This window comes from Rhinoderma darwinii, chromosome 3 (genome assembly GCF_050947455.1).
Source record: "Rhinoderma darwinii isolate aRhiDar2 chromosome 3, aRhiDar2.hap1, whole genome shotgun sequence".
In the NCBI taxonomy this organism is placed as follows: Eukaryota; Metazoa; Chordata; class Amphibia; order Anura; family Rhinodermatidae; genus Rhinoderma; species Rhinoderma darwinii.
Genome location: NC_134689.1, coordinates 236,882,626 through 236,908,307, shown reverse-complemented (window position 1 = coordinate 236,908,307; position 25,682 = coordinate 236,882,626). Strand labels below are relative to the sequence as shown.

At 44.1% G+C, this 25,682-nt stretch overlaps 1 protein-coding gene across 1 annotated transcript in view; it reads left to right on the top strand.

Moving 5' to 3' along the window:
* KCP (kielin cysteine rich BMP regulator) overlaps positions 1-25,682 on the top strand; it is a 185,790-nt gene that overhangs the window by 58,547 nt on the left and 101,561 nt on the right. Inside the window, exons 4-7 of the mRNA XM_075859420.1 lie at positions 2,320-2,876; positions 11,543-11,615; positions 23,434-23,651; positions 25,085-25,268. Coding sequence (XP_075715535.1) covers positions 2,320-2,876; positions 11,543-11,615; positions 23,434-23,651; positions 25,085-25,268 — 1,032 coding nt within the window. The remainder of the gene's footprint in view (positions 1-2,319; positions 2,877-11,542; positions 11,616-23,433; positions 23,652-25,084; positions 25,269-25,682) is intronic.

The window sequence follows — 25,682 nt, the reverse complement described above, 5'->3', positions numbered from 1 at the left end:
CTTATGTCCTGGGAAGAGAATATAATTAAATTATCTTATTTTTGACCTTGTCCACATATGCGATTATAGAAGGTCAGAAAAAGGCAAATATGTGGCGGAGGTAATATTCATGTGTGCAATGGGATTATACTGTAACAAATATGCCAGTGGGGCTCTGCTAGGAGAAGGATCTTCATGTCAGAAGGAAACGTAGCGTAAGGCAGATAAACTGAAAGGCTATATGTTTCTCAACATCTCGCCCGCAATTGCTGTCCTTTGGAGCTGGCCGTTTTTTTTTTTTGCGGGAATATAGTCCCGATCCTCCTTTTCTGAAGTACAACTGTCTATTGCTGCATCCGCGAGTATGACCGCCAAATGCCACAAATAAAGTGGGGTACATATAAGTATGTTATAGACATGACTAAAATAATGACAGATTTTCTATAGCCCTTACCCTTTGACAGCGTTGATACACTTTTTATATACTGTATACTGTAGCAAATGTTAAAGCATTCTTTGGTCAATGACTAGTTCTAGTGAACTAGAAAAAGACTGAATGGACCTTCACTAGTATGAAAAATTGGATTGCAATGATCTTCAAAATGATAAAACAAACTTTGTTTGCTTATCGTCTGCAAAATACAAATGTCAGACTTGTACAGTGAATGTAAAGCTTTCTGTCAATTTCATCTATGACTTTAGTCTTTAGCAGCCTGATCTATGGGAGCTGTCTGAAGGTTGCACTGGAAAAGCAATTGATTTATATTAAATGGGAGTTCAACAGTAAATCTCTCCATATAATGTATTCTTTATAACCAGGTTATTCTAGTTATCACGTGACATTGGTACCACCAGGAGACCTGAGAATCTGGGATTAAAGCCAAACCCCTTCCCATAATAAACTATACAGTCTAACAGCTGTGTCATAGGCAGCAGTCAGGCCATCCCAAGCTGTAATATGGGGATACTTCTAGACAAAGTCTCCAGCTGATGTAGTGCAAGATACCTGCACGGAAACTCTCAATTCTAGAGACCAGCTGTGATCGAGTTGCTGCCAGAGACATTAATCTGCAGTGACCTGAAACAGGCGTTGGCTATGGTGATATTACATTATATTGACCATTACTTGGAGATTTGCTGAGCACTCACAGTTAGCTTTTTTTGCTCTTGCTTCCCTATCTGTTGATTTCCAACTATTATTTTGCATATACTAATATTATTTGCAAGCTTATTAATCATATAAGAAGATGAGACAGAACATCTGTTTAATGACGTTTGGGAGGAGGCCCACAGGAACATGTGAAGAACGTTCTAACTCAATACACTAGGAATAATCAATTGTTTCATGAATCATGAACTTATATCTTAATAGATCAGATGTCATTGTGCAGGGTTGTGAGTTAGTTACCAAATATCAGCAGAAATATTGTATTTTTCATTATTATCCATTTTCAATACATTTTATGAATACAGATCAAGTCATCATGTTATGCTGCTTTATATATTTATAATATATTCTTTTGTGGGTTATTCAATTAAGGTAACATCATAATGTATGTTGTAGGCAAATAAACAATAGCATTTGTTTCTTTATAATGTCATACTGATTCCAGGGTGTTTTCTTCACCTCCTTCAAAGCTCTCATGTCATGCAGGTTGGCGGCTTATAACAACAGCCTGGTGCATTGCCAATGCAAGATGCAAATGGAAACGGATTTGGTCCTCTATTGCATTCAGCTTGCTGCTTTTTTCTTATGAAATCTTAGGAGAGAGCGCAGTATTGGAACGCTCCACATATTACATAGCAAACTCTATAGTTTTACTTTGTATATATGATATAAGAATTCTTTTAGACCTATGCAATAAACAATCACGTAATAATTTATCACTATTGCACAATTTTGCTTTTCAGTTGGAACATCATATCTTATGATTTCTCTGTTCTATTGTAAGATTAGTCTTAAAAAAAATATCTGTCAGTATTCCATCCAAGAGTTATAATACTAAAACATGGAACAGATATTGTACATGCTGTGCATTTGGATGAAATATATCATTTTGTTATCATCACCATTACTTTATCGTTCGTCTCATGATGATTATACAGAGAAATGGATCCAGACTTCACAATAGCAGATTTTTTTTCACATATGTTTATCTGAAGTCTTTAGATAACTTTAGATAACTTACATGCATCATTATGATAGGGTCATTTAGGTTATACAGCATATTTTCCACCAAGTATATTTACCAGTAATACCTCAAACAAGTCCGTGCCATTTATCCAATTTTCTTGCACATTCATTGGTGTAATCATATTTATTTTTTATATTTATTGTAGTTATTGATCTGCTGGAAGCTCTGAATATTACTCGCTCTATCAAAGGAGTTACCAAATCCAAAGGGCGGGACCCTGGTTCTCCATCCTGGAAATTCCGTCCACGTGTGCCCCATTTAACACTACCTTGGGATTACTCTGTTTATCTTCTATCCAGCACACAGGGCTCCATTGGCTTACATTTAGTAGCTAAACAGGCTAAAAACAATCAAGGAACATTGCTGGCCTTTTTGTCTCCAGCAGCCATGAAGAGAGATGGTCACCCTCTTCTACGCCTTGTCTCTGACACTCAGGAAGACCAGTTACGTTTGGAGTACCGTACCCCACATACCATGGAACCAGCTTACCTGTTGCTTCCAGGTGGATCACCATATTCTGGCTCCAAATGGGCACGGCTTGCACTGAATATTGACATCTACAAAGTTACCCTTTTTCTGGATTGTGAAGAACCAGTAGTGTTTGGTAAGGATGGAGGAGAAGAACTACTCAGCCTTATTCTTCCACTGGATCTTCAGATCAGCTTTGCGAGCACCCCAGGAAATAAGGAGAGTAAATTTCTGGTAAGTGTAACACACACTTTTTCCAATTTCAGATCCACAATCTAGACATTTTACTTAAATTGTTATATCACCATCATTGATAAAGTAGATGCCTGTAAGGCCTTTAACAAATCAATTTAACCCCTTGGCGACATCCTATGTTCCGATTAAGTCGGATGTGCGCTAAATGAACTTTGTCACTATGTAATGTCTGATATTGTTTGTTTCATGTCCCCTCTAAATTGTAAAGTGCTGCGTAAAAAGTTGGCGCTATATAAATAAAGATTATTATTATTATTATTATTACCCCAAGATGGCTCGGGCTCAGGAGTTGAACCTGTGCAATACATGCCGGGTGCCAGCTGTTTAAAGCAGCTGACACCCACCTACAATTGCCAGGATCAGAGATAAATCCAGTCCTGGCCACTCAAACCCTCAGATGCCGCGGTCAATAGTGACCACTGCATCTGAGCAGTTAGACAGAGGGAAGGAGCTTCCTCTGTACCCCGATCGGCCTTCCCGCGTCAAAACTGCAGGTTGCTGATTAGTTGCCATTGCAGCTGAAGGCCTATTGAATGCCTCCAGGTCTGCCGTCAATGCCCTATTCTTAAGCCTTGTAGAAGCATGGCTTAATAGTAGAGCACCGATAAAGGCAATATTCAAGGATTGTGCATTGCATCAGTGATCTAGGGGGACTGAAACAAAAAAGTTTGAAAAAAGTTGAATAACATTTTTCAAAATATAAAACATTTATAAAAAAAAAACTCTATAAGCAATAAAAAAGAAAACATAATAGGCAAAAAATAGAATTAATAGTGATCAAAAAGTTGTATCTACAATTAAGAGGTACCAATAAAAACTACAGCTTGCCCCACAAAAAAAACAAAACCTCACACTGCTGCATCGACAGAAAAATATAAAAGTTAAGGCTCTCAGAATATGGCAATGCAAGAAAATGTTTTAAGAATTTCTTTTTCTTTGTAGTGTATTATAAAAAGATGTACATTTGCTATCACCGTAATGGTATTGATTCACAAATAAAAGTAATCTTGTTGTTTTACTGCACGGTAAATGCCATAAAAACGGAACCCAAAAAACAATGGAGAAGTTGCTGGGTTTTTTTTCGCATTCAACCCCACAAATTTTTTTTTTACCAGTTCATGGATGAAAAAATTAAAAACTTATGGCTCTTGGAATGCTACAATAGAAAAACGAAATATAAAAAAATACAATTAGCTGTGATTCCAGGGATCTGCTACAGAAGAAGTGAGTGACCACACTGTCCATATATGGACACAGTGACATCACTCACTTCTGAAGCGGAATCCCCGACCCTGTGGCCGGGGATTCCTCTCCAGGTGAAGTCAGTGACTACACTGTCCATATATGGACATTGAAGTCAGTGACTTCTGGAAGGGTTGGGGGCTGTGTGGCATTACCTACAGGGGGCTGGGTGGCATTACCTACAGGGGGCTGGGTGGCATTACCTACAGGGGGCTGGGTGGCATTACCTACCAGGGGGGCTGTGGCATTATCTACAGAGGGCTGTGTGTGGCAACAAATTTAAATGAAATTCATCCGATTTTAAAACGGACAGGGAAAAAAAAACGGGTGCAAAACGGGTCAAAATCGGCCGTTAAAAATGGCAACACGGCCCGGAACAAAATCGGAACGGATGCAAAACGGCCGGGAAAAACGACCCAAAATAGCCGCTTTTATCGGCCGACACTCGGACCCTGTCGTGTGAATAAAGCCTACCTCTACCGCTCTGGCGGCAATGTGGCACCTACAGAGGGACTGTGTGTGGAGCTATCTACTGGGGAGCTGTGTGTGGAGCTATCTACAGGGGTGCTGTGTGTGGAGCTATCTACAGGGGTGCTGTGTGTGGAGCTGTCTACAGGGGGGGTGGTGTGGCGCTATGTACAGGGGGCTGTGTGTGGCACTATCTACAGGGGGCTGTGTGTGTCACTATCTAGGGGGGCTGTATCTGACGCTATGTACAGGGGGGCTGTATCTGGCGCTATGTACAGGGGGGCTGTGTCTGGCGCTATCTACAGGGGGGCTGTGTCTGGCGCTATCTTCAGGGGGCTGTATCTGATGCTATGTACAGGGGGGCTGTGTGTGGAGCTATCTACAGGGGGGTTGTGTGTGGCGCTATCTACAGGGGGCTGTGTGTGGAGCTATCTACAGGGGGGCTGTGTGTGGCACTATCTACAGGGGGACTGTATGTGGAGCTATGTACAGGGGGGCTGTGTGTGGAGCTATCTACATGGGGCTGTGTCTGAAGTTATCTACAGGGAGCTGTGTGTGGTGCTATCTACAGGGGGCTGTATCTGATGCTATCTACAGGGGGGCTGTGTGTGGAGCTATCTACAGGGGGGCTGTATCTGGAGCTATCTACAGGGGGGCTGTGTCTGGCACTATCTACAGGGGGATATGTGTGGAGCTATCTACAGGGGGGCTGTGTGTGGAGCTATCTACAAGGGGGCTGTGTGTGGATCTATCTACAGGGGGGCTGTGTTTGGCGCTATGTACAGGGGGGCTGTGTGTGGAGAAATCTACAGGGGGGGGCTCTGGTGGATGATTTTTCCATTGACCGGTAGCAGAGTTACACAACTGGAAAAAAAGTCCCCATCATGTAACTCTGCTACCTGTCAATTGAAAAGTCATCAACCACAGGGTCTCCCTCTTGACTTTCATTGTTCTCAGCCTTTTGGTTTGTCCTGCAGCTGCTGCCGTGATGAGCAAATGTTATACCCAAGATAGGAAAAGTAACATAAAGACGATATAACCGGATCCATAATATCTGTGATATCCAGACAGTCTAGAGATCCGCAGTGACAATGTGCGCTTGTTATTTGCAGAAGGATCTGGCCGTGATTTGATGTGTTTATGCGGGATATTGGGCGTGGTTAGGGGCGTGGCTTAAAATGTCCCTCTTTTACGAATTCAAAAGTTGGGAGGTATGGTGAAACTGTCTGCTGGGTCTTATATCTAATCCTATCATGTGTGATACTGTCTGCTGGGCCACTGTATCTAATCGTATCATGTGTGATACTGTCTGCTGAGCCAATGTATCTAATCCTATCCATAGTTGATAGGGTCGTAGTGCTATAGATATGCTATGCTGTCTCCTATACACACACACATTTTTTTTGGGCGGACACATATGTATTGAGGCTATTTCCCCTGACATTTTAAGTCCTTAGTGACGCCCCGGCTGCTAGTGCTGCATTGTTGGTTTACTTAGGAGACCCAGCGATGCAGCTGAAAGCTGCGGGCCGTCGGCCATGAGAAGTTTGCGGGGGCCCAATAAGAACTTTTGCATCGGGGCCCACAAGCCTTTAGCTACGCCCCTGCCTGAAAGTGTTTAACCCCTTCCCGCTCCTTGACGTACTATTACGTCATGGCAGCTGTATCGTTCGCGCTCCATGCCGTAATAGTACGTCACGGGAGTAACGGCCGTTTCGGCCGTCCTCCCGACACATACAGGAGCTGTGACAGCTGCTGTCTTGTTCAGCAGCTGTCACAGCTCCTACAGCGGGGACCGATCGCTGTGTCCCCGCTGATTAACCCCTTAAAAGCCGCGTTCTATAGAGATCGCGGCTTTTTAGGGGTTAAGCTGCCATCGCCGGCCTGCTACACGATAGCGGCCGGCGATGGTGACTATGGCAACCGGACACCAAACAATGGCGTCCGGCTATGCCATAGACGGAAGCCTAGTGGGTCCTGACAACGTCAGGACCCACTATGCTTGCTGTCAGTGAGTAGCTGACAGTTCTAATACACTGCACTACGCATGTAGTGCAGTGTATTAGAATAGCGATCAGGGCCTCCTGCCCTCAAGTCCCCTAGTGGGACAAAGTAATAAAGTAAAAAAAAAGTTAAAAAAAGATGTGTAAAAATAAGAAAATAAAAGATTTAAAAGTAATAAAAGTAAAAATTGCCCCTTTTCCCTTATCAGTCCTTTATTATTAATAAAAATATATAAACAAACAAATAAACTATACATAATTGGTATCGCCGCGTCCGTAACGGCCTGAACTACAAAATTATTTCATTATTTATCCCGCACGATGAACGCCGTAAAATAAAATAATAATAAACCGTACCACAATCACAATTCTTTGGTCACTTCACCTCCCAAAAAATGGAATAAAAAGAGATCAAAAAGTCGCATGTACCGAAAAATGGTACTGATCGAAACTACAGTTCGTTACGCAAAAAAAAAGTCCTCGCACGGCTTTATTGATTGAAAAATAAAAACGTTCTGGCTCTTAGAATAAGGTAACACAAAAAGTGAATGATTGTTTACAAAACGTATTTTATTGTGCAAACGCCATAAGACATAAAAAAAAAACTATAAACATCTGGTATCGCCGTAATCGTATCGCACCGCAGAATAAAGTGAATATGTCATTTATAGCGCACGGTGAACGCTGTAAAAAAAAAAGAATAAAAAAAGAATAGTAGAATTGCTGTTTTTTAGTCACCACGCCACCTAAAAATAGAATAAAAACTGATCAAAAAGCCGCATGCACCCCAAGAAAACAACAATGAATTCCTCAAGGGGTCTAGTTTCCAAAATGGGGTCACTTTTGGGGGGTTCCCAATGTTTTGGCACCACAAGACCTCTTCAAACCGGACATGGTACCTAATAAAAAAGAGCCCTCAAAATCCACTAGGTGCTCCTTTGCTTCGGAGGCCGATGCTTCAGTCCATTACCGCACTAGGGCCACATGTGAGATATTTCTCAAAACTGCAGAATCTGGGCAATACGTATTAAGTTGCGTTTCACTGATAAATCCTTTTGTGTTATAAAAAAAATGGTATAAAGAGGATTTTCTGACAAAAAAAAAAATGTAAATTTCACCTCTACTTTGCTCTAAATTTTTGTGAAACACCTAAAGGGTTCATAAACTTTCTAAATGCTGTTGTGAATACTTTGAGGGGTCTAGTTTCTAAAATGGGGTATTTGATAGGGGTTTCTAATATATGGGCCCCTCAAAGCAACTTCAGAACTGAACTGGAACCTAAAAAAATAAATAAATGAGGCAATACTTCATTTCTTACATTATACTGATAATGAGCCGTGCCCACCCCGAGATGACCCCAGTTTTGACCGTTTATATAAATGGAGACCCCTATTAGACCGTTTCAGTGCCCGGTTTTCCCAAGCATACACCCCGAGAAGTGTATTTCTATTGATGAGTCCCTGGTACATTTTAAAGGGAGGGTTCAATTCCGCGAGTACCTGCCGGGTAAGAGGGCAAGGTATGGCGTGAAGATGTATAAGCTGCGAGAGTGCATCCGGGTATACCTACAGGTTTAGGATATATGAAGGAAAGGCCACCCCCAAACCAGACTGCATCCTGGACTACAATAGGTACATGGGAGGGATGGACTTGTAAGATCAAATCCTGAAGCCCTACAGCGCCATGCGGTGTGGTATAAGAAGCTGGCCGTGCACATCATACAGATGGCTTTGTACAATGCGTACGTGCTACGTCGATGTGCAGGCCAGACGGGAACTTTCCTGGAATTTCAAGAGGTGATTATCAAGAACCTAATCTTTAGGGACCAAGAAGGGGGGGCACCCAGTACTTCTGGAAGCGGGGCCACACGCATCGTACCAGGGCGGCAACACTTTCCAGGGGAAGTTCCCCAAACTGGCAAGAAGGGAAAAAGTCAAAAGAGGTGCAAAGTCTGCTATAAGAGGGCGATAAGGGATGACACAATATATCAATGTGACACGTGTCCCGAATAACCAGAGCTCTGTATGAAAGAGTGTTTTAAAATTTATCATACATCTCTTGGTTTATAATTTACCCCAATTTTACTTACCCTGATGCCCTCTGAGCCCTGCTGTGTGCCCAGGCAGCTGATATCAGCCACATGTAGGGTATTGCCATACCCGGGAGAACACACATTACAGTTTATGGGGTGTAGGTCTCCGGTCAAAATGCTCACTACACCTCTAGATGAATGCCTTAAGGGTGTAGTTTTTAAAACGGGGTCACTTCTTGCGGGTTTCAACTGTACTCGTACCTCAGGTGCTTCTGCATACATGACTTCGCACTAGAAAATCCCCAGTAGGCCAAATGGTGGTCCTTTCCTTCTGAGCCCTCCCATGGGCCCAAACGGCAGCTTATCACAACAAATGGGGTATTGCCGCACTCAGGACAAATTGCGCAACAGAATGGGGTATTTTGTTTCTTGTGAAAATAAGAATTTTTGAGCTAAAATGACATATTATTGGAAAAAATATATATTTATTTAATTCCCAGCCCAATTCAAATAAGTTCTGTGAAGAAACTATGGGGTCTAAATGGTCACATTACCCATAAATAAATTCCTTGAGGGGTGTAGTTTCCAAAATGGGGTCATTTGTGATTGGTTTCTATTGCTTTGATAGCTCTGGGGCTCTGCAAATGCGACATGGCACCCGAAAACCAATCCAGCAAAATCTGGACTCCAAAGAACACACAGCGCTCCTTTCCTTCTGAGCCCTCCCATGGGCCCAAACGGCAGTTTATCTCCACAAATGGGGTATTGCCGCACTCAGGACAAATTGGGCAACAAAATGGAGTATTTTATTTCTTGTGAAAATAAGAATTTTTGAGCTAAAATGACATATTATTGGAAAAAATATATATTTATTTAATTCCCAGCCCAATTCAAATAAGTTCTGTGAAGAAACTATGGGGTCTAAATGGTCACATTACCCATAAATGAATTCCTTGAGGGGTGTAGTTTCCAAAATGGGGTCATTTGTGATTGGTTTCTATTGCTTTGATAGCTCTGGGGCTCTGCAAATGCGACATGGCACCCGAAAACCAATCCAGCAAAATCTGGACTCCTAAGAACACACAGCGCTCCTTTCCTTCTGAGCCCTCCCATGGGCCCAAACGGCAGTTTATCACCACAAATGGGGTATTGCCACACTAAGGACAAATTGGGCAACCAAATGGGGTATTTTGTTCCCTGTGAAAATAAGAAATTTTGATCACAAATGAAATTTTATTGGAAAAAATGACATTTTTTTCATTTCACATCCCAATTCAAATACGTGCTGTGAAAAAACTGTGCGGTCAAAATGGTAACAACACCCATAAATGAATTCCTTGAGGGGTGTAGTTTCCAAAATGGGGTCACTATTGGGGGATTCCTACTGTTTTGGCACCTCAACACCTCTTCAAACCTGGCATGCTGCCTAAAATATATTCTAATAAAAAAGAGGACTCAAAATGCACTAGGTGCTTCTTTGCTTCTAGGGCTTGTGTTTTAGTCCACGAGCGCAGTAGGGCCACATGTGGGACATTTCTAAAAACTGCAGAATCTGGACAATACATATTTAGTAGTGTCTCTCTGGTAAAACCTTCTGTGTTACAGAAAAAAAAATGAATAAAATTGAAATTCCGCAAGAAAAATGAAATTTGCAAAGTTCACCTCCACTTTGCTTTAATTCCTGTGAAATGCCTGAAGGGTTAAAAAACTTTCTAAATGCTGTTTTGAATACTTTGAGGGGTCTAGTTTTTAAAATGGGGTGTTTTATCAGGGTTTCTAATACATAGGCCCCTCAAAGCCACTTCAGAACTGAACAGGTACCTTAAATAAAAGGCATTTGACATTTTCTTAAAAATATGAGAAATTGCTGTTTATGTTCTAAGCCTTGTAACGTCCAAGAAAAATAAAAGAATGTTCAAAAAACGATGCCAATCTAAAGAAGACATATGGGAAGTGTGAACTAGTAACTATTTTGGGTGGTATAACCGTCTGTTTTACAAGCAGATGCATTTAAATTCTGAAAAATTCCATTTTTTCAAAATTTTCTCTAAATTTTGCAATTTTTCACCAATAAACACTGAATATAGCGACCAAATTTTACCACGAACATGAAGCCCAATGTGTCACGAGAAAACAATCTCAGAATCGCTTGGGTAGGTTTAAGCATTCCCAAGTTATTACCACATAAAGTGAAATATGTCAGATTTGAAAAATGGGCTCTAAGCCTTAAGGCCAAAACTAGGCTGCGTCCTTAAGGGGTTAAGCTTTATTAAATATTGTTTTGACCAGCCTAGAAGTGAAACCTGTAAGAATCAATTTTTTTTTAAAGAAAACATAGAAATGTATACATAAGCATAAAACCAATCACAGTGCAGCTTTCATTTTTCCAGAGCAGTCTAAGAAATAAAAGCTGAGCTCTGGTTGGTTGCAACAAGGCCACTTTAATAATAGACAGTTTTGTTAAATGAAACCCATAGTCTCCATATATGATGAACTGTTAGAAGGATTATATAAAAGGCCCTTTACTCTACACGAAAAATGGCTAGCTACAAGCTACAGGCCTGAAGCCTGCAGCAACTGTACTCCTGTGTCCTAATGGCTACACTGTCTGCCTGTGCTCCGGCCTTGTTCACCATTGTGATAGGGCAACTGTGTAGACCCTATTACTATCCACATCAATATAAACACATATACACACTTGTGACATAAACCTTGGACAAGAGCTGCGCCACAGCACATGAAAGAAGCAGTTGCAGCCATGGCTTCATGCCTCAAACTTCAACGGCTGATAACCCAGCAAATAAATATGATAAATTTTATAGATAAAATATACACACTCCTCAATTAAGAAGGGGAACACTAAACATATATGTGGTGATAATTATATAATCTTTATCTAGGGTTTCTGGCAGACAGCGGAGATCTCTCCAACTGGGTTCTCCAGAAGACCATGGCATTGTGAGAACCGGTCAGGTGAGTAATAAAGTTGTTTTTAGACCGAATTATTATGTAAAAAAAAATAATAATATTTTAGACAGTCTTATATAGTTTAGATAGATGTTGGCAGGAGTTTACTCCAGATTTCCCAGGTCCCCTGTATTTTTCCAATTTGTCTGTTTTATATCAACTCTACCATAATCCTTTACCAAGTGCTCCGTAGAATTCTACCCATTATAAATAGTAACCATAATAATAAATGAAACACTTTATCATCGTCCTATGCATGCTGCACTGTGATGGAAGGAATATTTTGGGAATTCAAGCCTGACAAACTCCACACACACAGCTTTGTTACAGCCTACTGGCACATGCTTTATCTAGGTCACAATCTGCATACGTCCAAGTCATGTTGGATTCCGCTAGAAGTGAGCACAAAAGATAAAGTGCACTGTGTTTGATGTAAAGCAGTTTTTATTTTAACAACTGGATAAGGTATGTTTTAAAAACATAAATAAAAATCTATCATTGACATCCATGATTGTTTTAGTGTTTATTGGTGTAGGTTGATTCATTGATTCCTTTGCCCCTGGAGAATCTGTGCCTGCTTATGAAAGGGAAATTAGATTGTGAACCCCAGTAAGCTCAGGAACCAATGTGAATGCATCCTCTGTACAGCATTGTGGAACATGTTTGCGCTATATGTAGAACTGGCATTACTACATGTTGTATGCATAAAATGTCCATTCACAGATTCATTTTTGCTATGATTAACCCCTTAATGACAGGCCAATCTTTGTTTTTCTGCTCCCCGCCTTCCAAAAGCCATAACTTTTTAATTTTTTTGTCGACATAGCCATATGAGGGCTTATTTTTGTAGTTTTTCATGACACCATTTATTGTACTGCATAATGTACTGGGAAGCTGAAAAAAAATATATTTTTGGGGTGAAATTGGGGTGTTTTGTCTTTACGGTGTCCATCAAGCGGTAAAAACTACATGTTCATCTTATTCTATGGGTTGATAGGATTACGGCGATACCAAATTAATAATTTTTAAATGTTTTATCACTTTAAAAAAAAAACAACTATTTGCTAAAAAACAAAAAATGGTGTCGCCATATTCTGAGAGCCATGACTTTTTTTATTTTTCCTGCAATTGAACAATGTGAGGGCTTATTTTTTGCAGGACGAGCTATAGGATTTACAGATACCATTATTGGGTACATGCGACTTTTAGATCACTTTTTATTCAGCTACGGTGACCAAAAAACATAAATTTGCATGTTTTATACATTAGATAGCATTTTATTTACAGCTTTCACGGACGGGCTAAGCAATGATATATTGTGATAGTTTAGACTTTTTTGGCGATACTAGTTATGTTAACTTTTATTTTTATTTCAATGTTTTTTACTTTTTTTTATTAATCCCCCTAGGGGACTTGAACCAGCAATCATTGGATCGCTTGCATGATATACTGCAATACTAATGTATTGTAGTATATCGCTGTACTGACAGTCTCCTTTGAAGCTCTGCCAGAATATAAACATGGCAGACCTGGGGTCTTTCATTAGACCCCCAGGCTGCCATGACGACCATCGGCTGCCCCTCTAATTCTAACAATTGAAATGCTGCATTCGCGATTGCCCGCGCCTTTTAAGGTGTTAGGGTATGTTCACATGGTTAACAAAAAACGTTCAGTGCCCCGCATTTTTAGCCATTTTTCGGGGCGTTTACGGCCCGAAAAACGGCTGAATATAGCTTGTGTGAACATACCCTTAAACGGGTGGAATCAAAGTGATATTTGATTCTGCCCGTTGCAGTGAGGTGTCGGCTGTATTACACAGCCAACACCCACTGAATATGGAGCGCTCTCAGCCCGTGAGCCCACTCCATACTTCCCCTTAATGGCTGCCACGTACATGTATGGGGCATGTCGTCAAGGGGTTAATAAGCTCCAAAACTCAATATTTCACATATCACATGAACACAGAAAACAAATAACAGCTAGAAATCATGTTAAAGCAATTGAATACTACAACAATTTTATTCCGAAATATATTTATAAAAGTTGATTAAAACTTTGTTCAGATTAGTTAATTGAAATTGTATTTATGCATAACACGCTTCCAAATATCTCTCTGGATAAACTGTGGTATTATTGCCGCATCCTTGTCTTCATACACTAGTTGAGACCTTTCTAGTTACGCCTCATTACTCTTATTAAAAAGCTTTGGAGACCCCTTCATCCTTGCCAACAAGACCAACTTCTCTGCACTGCCTACTTCCCACATCAATCAGAATTGCTACTCATCCCCCCCATCCCCCCAGACCTTTCATTGCCGCAGCTCTATTCATTACTTCAGGATGTTTCTGTCACAACTACACAGAGGAAAGTCAATATGGGTCTGTTTGATTGATAAGATACCACTATACATGATACAATGAAATACACAATATTGACAATAAGAGTTATATTTCACAAGAGAGCAGCGGTTACAAGTTTTACACTTTTTATCACTATGTATCATGAGGCCCTGAGTGCTGTCTTCTGGTTCTCTAGTCTTCACTACTGCTATTGGTTACGTATAAATATAAGATTTGTAAATAAAATCAAACAAAATTAAATCACTGATCTGTTTGCCTAGAGAGTGAAGGAATTCCAGATGTGAACGTGTTGTTTAGAGGCTTGTAAGTAGTAACCTTGATCAGGGGACTGTAGAGTGCGTACACTCCTACCGGGGGGAAGTGGCTTCACCTACTCACCTTCCCCATTAATGGCCATACCTTTTTCCAAACCCCCTGTCCCTCTAATAAGACTCAGACACTTGGGTTGGATAAATTTGGCCACAGCAGCCATTTTATTTACAAACAAACATCAAGAACACCAATTTACAAATAATAATAACAATGGAAGGGGAGTCCTTGGAGCTACAAAAGTCTGTCACGAAACAGCCCACCTGCATAGTATTTTTCTCCCAGCCGTCACCCTACTGGCTCAGGGGCACCGTTATACCTGCAGTTGGCTGACCTCAACCGCAACCACTCCCCGGGACACCACCCAGCGGGAGCCCAAATTGACCACTCCTCGGGACACCACCCAGCAGGAGCCCAAATTGACCACTCCTCGGGACACCACCCAGCAGGAGCCCAAATTGAGCAGACTACCAACCATAATAAATTGGGGAGGGACCATACCCCCTATGAATCCCCCCCCCACAGTAATTTACCACCAACTCCAAGGACCCCCAATACAACTGCTGCGACATTGCAAAACTGTTCCACAGCATCCTCCGGTACCTGCGGAAAAACAAAAACAACGAGCAACAAAGCGAAATACCAAAATAGTCACACAGATGAACACATCATTTTGGGAGGGAGGGTGGGACAAGCTTCCCTGAGCTGTTACTAAAGATGGCGACGCCTTTCCCTCTCCTACCCTTAAGTAAACTGACCTCGCCCCCCCTCACATCCGCCCCCTCCTAAACACACCCCTAACTGCTTAACTCCTTCCCTTCCTAACATCCCTGATCATGGTGGCCTCCCCCTATGGCATTCTGCCGGGTCCAGCCTGTACTTGATCAGGGGACTGTAGAGTGCGTACACTCCTACCGGGGGGAAGTGGCTTCACCTACTCACCTTCCCCATTAATGGCCATACCTTTTTCCAAACCCCCTGTCCCTCTAATAAGACTCAGACACTTGGGTTGGATAAATTTGGCCACAGCAGCCATTTTATTTACAAACAAACATCAAGAACACCAATTTACAAATAATAATAACAATGGAAGGGGAGTCCTTGGAGCTACAAAAGTCTGTCACGAAACAGCCCACCTGCATAGTATTTTTCTCCCAGCCGTCACCCTACTGGCTCAGGGGCACCGTTATACCTGCAGTTGGCTGACCTCAACCGCAACCACTCCCCGGGACACCACCCAGCGGGAGCCCAAATTGACCACTCCTCGGGACACCACCCAGCAGGAGCCCAAATTGACCACTCCTCGGGACACCACCCAGCAGGAGCCCAAATTGAGCAGACTACCAACCATAATAAATTGGGGAGGGACCATACCCCCTATGAATCCCCCCCCCACAGTAATTTACCACCAACTCCAAGGACCCCCAATCCGCCACACGAACATACTTAGACACCTTTAAGTATGCGAGCCCCCACCCAACGAGAGGGCCCTTTCGATACCTTCCTGCAGGCGCAGAGTCCACAGGTCGATCCCCACGGCCATCAGGTACACACCATCACCTAGCCAATAATTACCCTGGCCATCCTCGAAGTCATAATGACGCACGAAGACCCCCCCGTTTCTCACCACGAAACCCGAAACTGCCCGATTAACCTTAACCCTGGCTTTATTCAACCGCTGCACTGATCTAGCATGCCGCCAAACCTTCCGCGGGACAATCTCTGACCACACCACCTTAATAGCCGGACCATAACCTGAGTAGATCGTATTTTATATCCCTGATCAATTCCCGAAAAGGACGACTACCCAAATCGTTACCCCCGACATGCAACACCAAGACATCCGGGGCCCTGTCCATCAGCGCAAACCGATGCACGTCCGGCAACACCCGACTCCACAGCATCCCCCTACTCCCCAGCCACCGCACGACTACATCCTCCCGCCGAAAACCCAACTGCCGCCCATCTGGACGAACATCCGCCCGCTCCGCCCCCCAATGAACGTAGGAATGCCCGACGATCCACACCAATCGCCCCGCTGGTCCTGAAAAATAAAACCACTGATTAACAAAACGAGTAAGGATGCAAGCGAAACATGGAGGAGGAGAGAAAAACGATGAGGGGACCTGGAGGGAGTGTAGAGAAGGAGGGATTACGACTGGACTATCATATAAACTGAGGGCGCACATACAGCTGGAAGCGGCGGGAATCCCATCGACCTATCTGCTTTACCACTTCCTCACCCAACCCCCATGCCACCGCCTCCGTCGCTGCCCCAATCCGAAAAGAATGGGGGGAAAACAACGCCTCCTCCAGTCCCAACTTCCGCAGACACCTACGAAAAACCCACGTAAACTGATACCGGGACATAAAGGACCCATCCTCATGACACAACAACTGTCCCCTACGCACCGTTGAGACCTCTCTGAACCCCGCAAAGCAGGCGACTGGGCACATCCTGACCCCCTTGGCCACCCCCAACACCACTCTCTTACCCCGACCCCCTTGATCCGTCTTAGACCGCCGGATCCAGAATTCCACACTCCGATCCGTTACCAACACATCTTCCATTCTCAACCCCCCAGGTCTCCTTGTGCTGGGAGCCACCAGCTCCCCGACCCTCAGGGCCCCAAAAAATGCCCACGAGAATGCCAACCTATACAGGGTCACCTCGTAGCTGGAAAAACAAATGTCACACAACACCCCCCACAACTGTTCCAACAACATAAACGAGACAGGGCGCCGCCGATCCGGCAACATCCTCCCTCTCCTGTACCCCCTCAGGGCCTGGCCAACCAAAACACTTTTTGTAACATCTGTGTACCCCCGGACCTTAAAACCAAAAGCCAGGGCTGCCACAAAACGATTTACCTTGGACACTGACCAGCCCGCGATAGAGACTTGCCCCAGAAAGACTAACAACGCCACCACCCGATCATCATCCGTCACTACACCCTCCAGAACTGCCAACCAACTCTCCCACTCCCGCCACGCCGAATCATAAGCAGCCCAAGTACCCTGCGCAAGCGAAGCCTGAATCAAACCTCCTGCGGCTCGTAACCCAGCCCCCACAACCATTCCGGGCAAGCGATCCCGTCCTCCTCCGCGTCCGGAGCCACCATCCTGAACCGCTCCCACTGCAAGCGAGAAAGAGAATCTGCGATGTCATTTTTGATCCCTGGCACATGAACCGCCACAACCCAAGCGTTCAAAGACAAGCAACGTAAAACCAGGTGCCTCAACAGCCGGACGACCGGGGGGGATGACGCTGACACGTTGTTAATAGCCCCCACCACGCCCAAGTTGTCACAATGGAACCGTACCTTGCTGTCCCGAAACCTCTCACTCCAAATTTCCACCGCCACTACTATGGGAAACAGCTCTAGGAATGCCAGGTTCTTCACCAAACCCAACTCCGCCCATTCCTCAGGCCACCGCGCCGCGCACCACTGACCCTTGCAGTAAGCCCCAAATCCCACGCCCCCCGCAGCATCTGTAAACAGCTCCCAATCTACGCTGTCAACCACCGGGGCCATGATCAAGGACCTCCCATTATAACGATGCAAAAACTCAAACCAAACTGCCAAATCTGCCCTCAGCGCCTGTGTCAGACGAATGAAATGATGAGGGGCTGTCACCCCAGCCGTCGCTCCCGACAGCCGCCTGCTGAAAATCCGGCCCATGGGCATAATCCTGCAAGCAAAGTTAAGCTTACCCAATAATGACTGTAATGCACGTAACGTGATCTTACGCAAATGTCTAGCCCGGTCCACCTCCGCCCGTAACGCTACCAATTTATCTTGCGGGAGCCGACACTCCATCCTCAAAGAATCAATGGTGATTCCTAAAAAGACCAGACAGGAGCTAGGTCCTTCCGTTTTGTCCTGGGCCAAAGGCACACCGAACCTCTTTGCCACCCACTCTATCATGTTCAACAACGTAGCACCAACCGAAGACCCGCCTGGACCAACACACAGGAAATCATCCAAGTAATGTATGACCGACGAGACCCCCGCAACATCGCAAACCACCCACTCCAGGAAAGAACTAAAAGCCTCAAAATAGGCACAGGAAATAGAACACCCCATAGGGAGGCAGCGATCCACAAAATAAGCCCCGTCCCAATAACATCCTAACAGCCGTATGCTGTCAGGATGCACAGGGAGGAGGCGAAAGGCCGACTCAATATCCGTTTTTGCCATTAATGCACCCACACCATAGCGGCGCACCCACGCAACTGCCGCATCAAACGACGTGTAAGCCACCGAGCAAAGTTCTGGAGAAATCCCATCATTAACCGATCGCCCCCTCGGGTAAGATAAATGATGTATGAGCCTAAACTTATTCGGCTCCTTCTTAGGCACCACCCCCAGTGGTGACACCACCAGCTCCGGTAAAGGGCAACTCTCAAACGGACCTGCCATGCGCCCCAACTCCACCTCCTTCCGCAACTTATCCCCTACTACCCCTGGATACTGCAACGCTGAACGCAAACTACGCAAGGTAAACGGCACCTTGTGAGCAGGGGCAGGGTTCCGGAAACCAACCCGCAAACCATCCAACAACAAACTTGCCCTGGACCTATCAGGGTACCTATTTAGAAAGGGCTCCATGTCTTCCCACCTCACCGGTGTCCGGCCCTTGACTAGCGCCCCCGGCCCCTCGTCCTTTTCCCTTCCGAAAACATTTAACCGCTCCGTGAGAGATCCCCCCGCAGGAGGAGCAGCTATGTTTGAACTTACAACCCGATCCGAACTTACACTGGCCCTCATTAAACTGCCAGCAGAACCCGGATTTTCCTCCTGTCCCCCCTGCTCCCCACCCCCTTGAAAGGACTGGCCAAAACGCACTGGAGCCATGACCCGCAACCATAACCCTATGTCTTTGTTATCCCACCTAATGTCAGGTCTCACTGCCTTCCGCTGCCGGAACTGCTCATCATAGCGCAGCCACGTCTGCCCGCCGTAAACTCGATGAGCCTCTCCGATAGCATCCATATAACAGAAGAGGCCGGAACAATGCTCCGGCGTCTTCTGTCCAATTACGCTTGCCAAAATAGCAAACGCCTGCAACCAATTAACAAAAGTTTGGGGAATCAATCGATACCGACGTTTTTCCTCCTTCTCCTTCTTGCTTTCCAACCACTTCCCTTTATCTAAATTGAACTTCTCCAACGGCAACAATGAAAAAATTTCCACATATTCATCCCTCCATATCTTTTCCCTTACTTCCGGTTTCAGATGCGCCCCCAATGGGCCCTCAAAACAAACATAGACCTCGCCCTTCGCCTTATCATCCAACCGCACCTCATCCACTGCCACATCCTTTTCTGTCTGCACCGACACTGCCACGCCCGATTCCCTAGACACCACCCCAGCTCCCCATAGCGTGCTATCCACCACTGCAGGCCCCGACGGCCCCACCCAAGCTGCAACCGGGGACGGGGAACCTATCGCCCCCCCTCCGCATCGCGCCAAAAGGTCACGCACACAACACAACAATTCCTGAATCTCACCCCCACCACCCGTACTTCCTGTAATCCCCCCGCTACACCCCGGCAATCCCGTAGGCAAAAGTGAACCCCCACCCCCTACCCCTGGGGACCGAAATACAGCAGGCAATGAAAAAGTAGGAGACAGCGACTCACCGGGCTGCGCAGGTGCTGTGTCCCCACCAGCCGGGGCGAAGGATCCATCCAGACGTCCCTCTTGGTCACCGAACTCACGGTCGTCCACTTCATCCTGCCCAGACGGGCCAGGACAAGCGCCGCACGCATGACATCCCCGACCTTCTGATGGAGCGCTCCTTAACTGCGCCAATGAACTGGGCCTCTCCGCCCGTCTGTTGGGGAGGCTCGACCACCCCGCGGCCCGCAGGTAGCCGCCCTCCTGCCCGCCGTGTCACCACCGACCGTGGCACACGCCTGGAATTGGTTGCACCATCCTGGGTACAGGTGGGCCGCCCGACTGGAGCATCGCCAGCACGGCCCACCGCAAGTCCTGGGTCCCGTCGTCTGGAGGCAGAGGGAGGTCCCGGATGCATGGGTGCCTGCCCTACCACCTCCGCTGAGCCAGGCCGGCTTCCAGGATTCCTCTCAGACCAGGCCGTCCTGCTCACGGCAGCCGAGCGAGGGGCCCGGCCTGGAGGGTCCCTCGTGGGGCTCCTTACCCTGCGCCTGGCTCGTGGCATCACTTCCGGGCTCAACCTCTCCGGAGGCCTCGTGCGACGTGACCGCCGCCGGGGAGGAGAGGACGGCACCGCCTGCGCCCCAGATCCAAACACGGAGCTGGGTAAGTAGTGCATCCATTATAAAGTACTGGACAAACTTCCCTGTGCTGCTGCAATCTTCCCTGTGCTGTTAACTAAAGATCACCAGCTTCCCTGTGCTGCTGCAAGCTTCCCTGAGCTGTTACTCACAAGCTTCCCTGAGCTGTTACTAAAGATGGCGACGCCTTTCCCTCTCCTACCCTTAAGTAAACTGACCTCGCCCCCCCTCACATCCGCCCCCTCCTAAACACACCCCTAACTGCTTAACTCCTTCCCTTCCTAACATCCCTGATCATGGTGGCCTCCCCCTATGGCATTCTGCCGGGTCCAGCCTGTACTTTATACTAGTTAATATTAGATGATACAATACATTTGATATATATATATATAAGTATTTGATCCCTTGCTGATTTTGTAAGTTTACCCACTGTCAAAGACATGAACAGTCTAGAATTTTTAGGATAGGTTAATTTTACCAGTGAGAGATAGATTATATAAAATAAAAAAAAAACAGAAAATCACATAGTCAAAATTATATATATTTATTTGCATTGTGCACAGAGAAATAAGTATTTGATCCCTTTGGCAAACAAGACTTAATACTTGGTGGCAAAACCCTTGTTGGCAAGCACAGCAGTCAGACGTTTTTTGTAGTTGATGATGAGGTTTGCACACATGTTAGATGGAATTTTGGCCCACTCCTCTTTGCAGATCATCTGTAAATCATTAAGATTTCGAGGCTGTCGCTTGGCAACTCGGATCTTCAGCTCCCTCCATAAGTTTTCGATGGGATTAAGGTCTGGAGACTGGCTAGGCCACTCCATGACCTTAATGTGCTTCTTTTTGAGCCACTCCTTTGTTGCCTTGGCTCTATGTTTTGGGTCATTGTCGTGCTGGAAGACCCAGCCACGAGCCATTTTTAATGTCCTGGTGGAGGGAAGGAGGTTGTCACTCAGGATTTGACGGTACATGGCTCCATCCATTCTCCCATTGATGCGGTGAAGTAGTCCTGTGCCCTTAGCAGAGAAACACCCCCAAAACATAATGTTTCCACCTCCATGCTTGACAGTGGGGACGGTGTTCTTTGGGTCATAGGCAGCATTTCTCTTCCTCCAAACACGGCGAGTTGAGTTAATGCCAAAGAGCTCAATTTTAGTCTCATCTAACCACAGCACCTTCTCCCAATCACTCTCAGAATCATCCAGATGTTCATTTGCAAACCTCAGACAGGCCTGTACATGTGCCTTCTTGAGCAGGGGGACCTTGCGGGCACTTCAGGATTTTAATCCATTACGGCGTAATGTGTTACCAATGGTTTTCTTGGTGACTGTGGTCCCAGCTGCCTTGAGATCATTAACAAGTTCCCCCCGTGTAGTTTTCGGCTGAGCTCTCACCTTCCTCAGGATCAAGGATACCCCACGAGGTGAGATTTTGCATGGAGCCCCAGATCGATGTCGATTGACAGTCATTTTGTATGTCTTCCATTTTCTTACTATTGCACCAACAGTTGTCTCCTTCTCACCCAGCGTCTTACTTATGGTTTTGTAGCCCATTCCAGCCTTGTGCAGGTCTATGATCTTGTCCCTGACATCCTTAGAAAGCTCTTTGGTCTTGCCCATGTTTATCGGTGCACAATGCAAATAAATATATAATTTTGACTATGTGATTTTCTGTTTTTTTTTAAAAATATAATCTATCTCTCACTGGTAAAATTAACCTAGCCTAAAAATTCTATACTGTTCATGTCTTTGACAGTGGGCAAACTTACAAAATCAGCAAGGGATCAAATACTTATTTCCTTCACTGTATATATTTATATGTATATATATATATAGTACAAGTGCTATGCTCATACAAGTATTATGTTCCAGTATATATTCTGACTTTCTAGGCAAACACAGCTTTGTGAACTGTTACGCCTTGCTCACAGTTCTGAGTATTGTCCCGCTGGAGGCATCAGGCCTTTTCAGGGCTTGAGTGAAGTCCCAGGGTGTGTAAGGAGCCTGGTTATTCTTCATATTGACACAGAATCTTCCTCCAGGGCTAGAAATGTATTATAGACCAACACAAATTTTTCCACATACAGATGCAAACCCTCTGACTTCTATAAACAGGACACAGTTGTGTATGGAAACATTCTGCTCTTCTTTGCATAGTAGAAACATCATGAAATGAAGTATGAATAGATACATTGTTGCATTGTATGATATCATGAGTTGTCCTTTACCACCATGTTTTATGGTGGCTTTACACACTGGGATTATGCCTATGTTTACAGTAATCCTAGTTGTCGCTTTCAAGCGTTGCAGTGTGTAAACCTTCCTATGCAGCTGTTTTGGATATTGTAATTGCCAAACTTCTGACGTGATGAATATCTTGATCTTAAAATTGTGATCTCTAAATATATCGCTCAATGATCTCGACAAGGAATGATATCACTACAATGTAATTTAGATGGAAAAATCAAATAATTGCTTCTTCACAATTGGGTGGTATAGTGAAGCAAACAATTGCTTTCCAGAATCATATATATTAATGCAGCATGTAAAGCCACTCTTACACTGGCCGTTGGTGTCTACATGCAGACATAAAAAATTCCACTGTTTTATCTTCATTATACCTATACATTGATATTGTACACTTTTCTAATAATTTGGGATTTTTTTTTATCATTGTGCAACAATTCAAAGTATATCAGGCAGCACAAATCTAAATGTATTTCTAATGGATGTACCCATTTCTGATAATGTAAATGTAGGTATCTTCTCCAGTGCTGAAAATAATGATAAATTCATGGTGGAATAACTGAATGACCTATACGTGTGCATTCTTAAAAATACACCTTATATATGGTACCAAAATGTGATAAAAGACCATTGTTTCCTCAGACTCTCTCCCTCTCCCCTACTCCTTGTCTGAGGAGCAGCACATGGATGATGAGGATGTACAGAGGCAGCCTAGAGCTCCAGACGTGTCTGACACACGACATTATCAGCAGCAGCAGAGTGAAGTTCCATCAACTTTTCTTTCCCAGGAAGAAAGAATGAGAAGACTGGAGGAAGTTGTTCAGGGTTTGACTAACATGCTTGACATGGTGAAAGTTCAGGTTAGTTCATTCAAACTGAAATAGCTTTGCTTTTACATATACATATTTACTTTATTAGTTTTGACATACCTTCCTATGGTTTTTTATTTTGTACTGTACATTTTTTTTTATTTATCAAACTTATACAGTCTGGAACTAGTTGGCAGAATACGTTACATCTGGATACAATAACATCTTAGGTTAGGTTAAGTGGATTTAGATTGTAAGCTCGTCTGAAAAGGAATACAATATATAGAACATGGGAAAAATGTTCTTCTGTTAGCCTGGAATTATTAATTTAAAACACATGTATACGTGAGTAAGGGTATGTTCACATGGCTTATTTACGGGCGTAATTTGGGCGTTTTACGCCTGGAATTACGTCTGAAAATATGGCTTGAAATTTGAAAGCGTTGACAAACATCTGCCCATTGAAAGCAATGGGCTGACGTTTGTCTGTTCACACGAGGCGTATATTTACGCGTCGCTGTCAAAAGACGGCGCGTAAATAGACGCCCGCACCAAAGAATTGTCATGTCACTTCTTCAGACGTAAATGGAGCCGTTTTCCATGGACTCCATGGAAAACCAGCTCCAGTTACGTCCGTAATGGACGCGGCGTTCAAGCGCCTGCACATGCCGTTATGGCTGAAATGACGGGGCTGTTTTCTCCTGAAAACAGCCCCGTAATTTCGGCCGTTACGGACGCTGCCGTGTGAATATACCCTAACAGTGGAACTTTTTAGCTATTTGCAATGGGCAAAAGGTCACCACAAATCAGGGCAATCCTGGCTTGCACGTGCCAAGTGGTATATTTTTCTAAGTGTTTTCTGTCCAGGTATATAAATGGGAAGTTCCACGAGAGAATGCATTATTTTATTCATTCTATGAAGGCAAATTAGAATATTCCATACTTGAGCTTGGACAAATGCACAGTTTCATGTCATAACCACTGTTTATCCTAATGCTAGCTAGAAGTCCATAGAGATCTAGACTTAGGAGATATACTGTACATGTGACTGGTTATAAGTATTTTTGGAGTGAAAATATTTCACATTAAATGTAAACTAAAAGTTGTCCTTTGGGAAATCCTAGTAAACTAAATTCTGAAGATATCTTTTCTTGAACTCAGGACAAAGACTGTTATTTTTGCTCTGAATCACATCATGCCAGAGTTTTTAAAAGCCCTAAGCAGATAAGGTGTTCCCCTAGGATTGTTTTTGAGATTTAGATAATTGTTCATTCCCAGGCTTATTACGGCTGGTGCCAGACACATGAATTCCATTACAGCTTAATCTGATATGATCCGTTAAATCCATTTTCTATATATAGAAAAAATATCTAGAGTTCAGTTGATTTTAGATTAGGTCATGGCTTGGGATGGAGTTACTTGCCACCTTGTAGGTGGGTGTAAAACTGAAACTGACATTCCTGACATTAACATTATGCCCACAGAATGTTGATCTCCAGGACAGGGTAAAAGTTTTGGAGAGTTGTGAATGTCGCCGACCCACATGTTTATGGGAAGGAAAAGAGTATCAAGACAGTGAGACCTGGAAGAAAGACACATGTAACATCTGTGTGTGCATTGGAGGTTCAGTAAAGTGCTCACTACGTAAGGACTGGCCTCAATGTCTGGGTGAGTAAGTGTATGAGCATCTTTTTCTATAATCTGCTCTGTTAAAGGAGCACTATAAACAAAAAAATATAAATATGTACTAAAGATATAAACTGAGATGAACTAAGGATTTGTAAAATAAGGTAGTAACTATGAGGTAGATATTTTACTAGACTTTCTATAAATAAGCCCTATTGAAGAACATATCAGCCAGCCTCCCTTAGCCTGATATGCCGGTATACAGACAAAAGATTACAGTAAATTAAAATGTATAGTGAGTGTACATAAGACACATAGAAGATTGCCTTTATTACTATTTTCCAGACCCCCAAAGTTGTGACCTTCTGACAGGGGTAACATAAGAAAATAGCATTAAAGAGGATCTGTCACTAGTTTAGTAATGCCCAAACTCCTAGCTAATCTAATAGGCGCTGC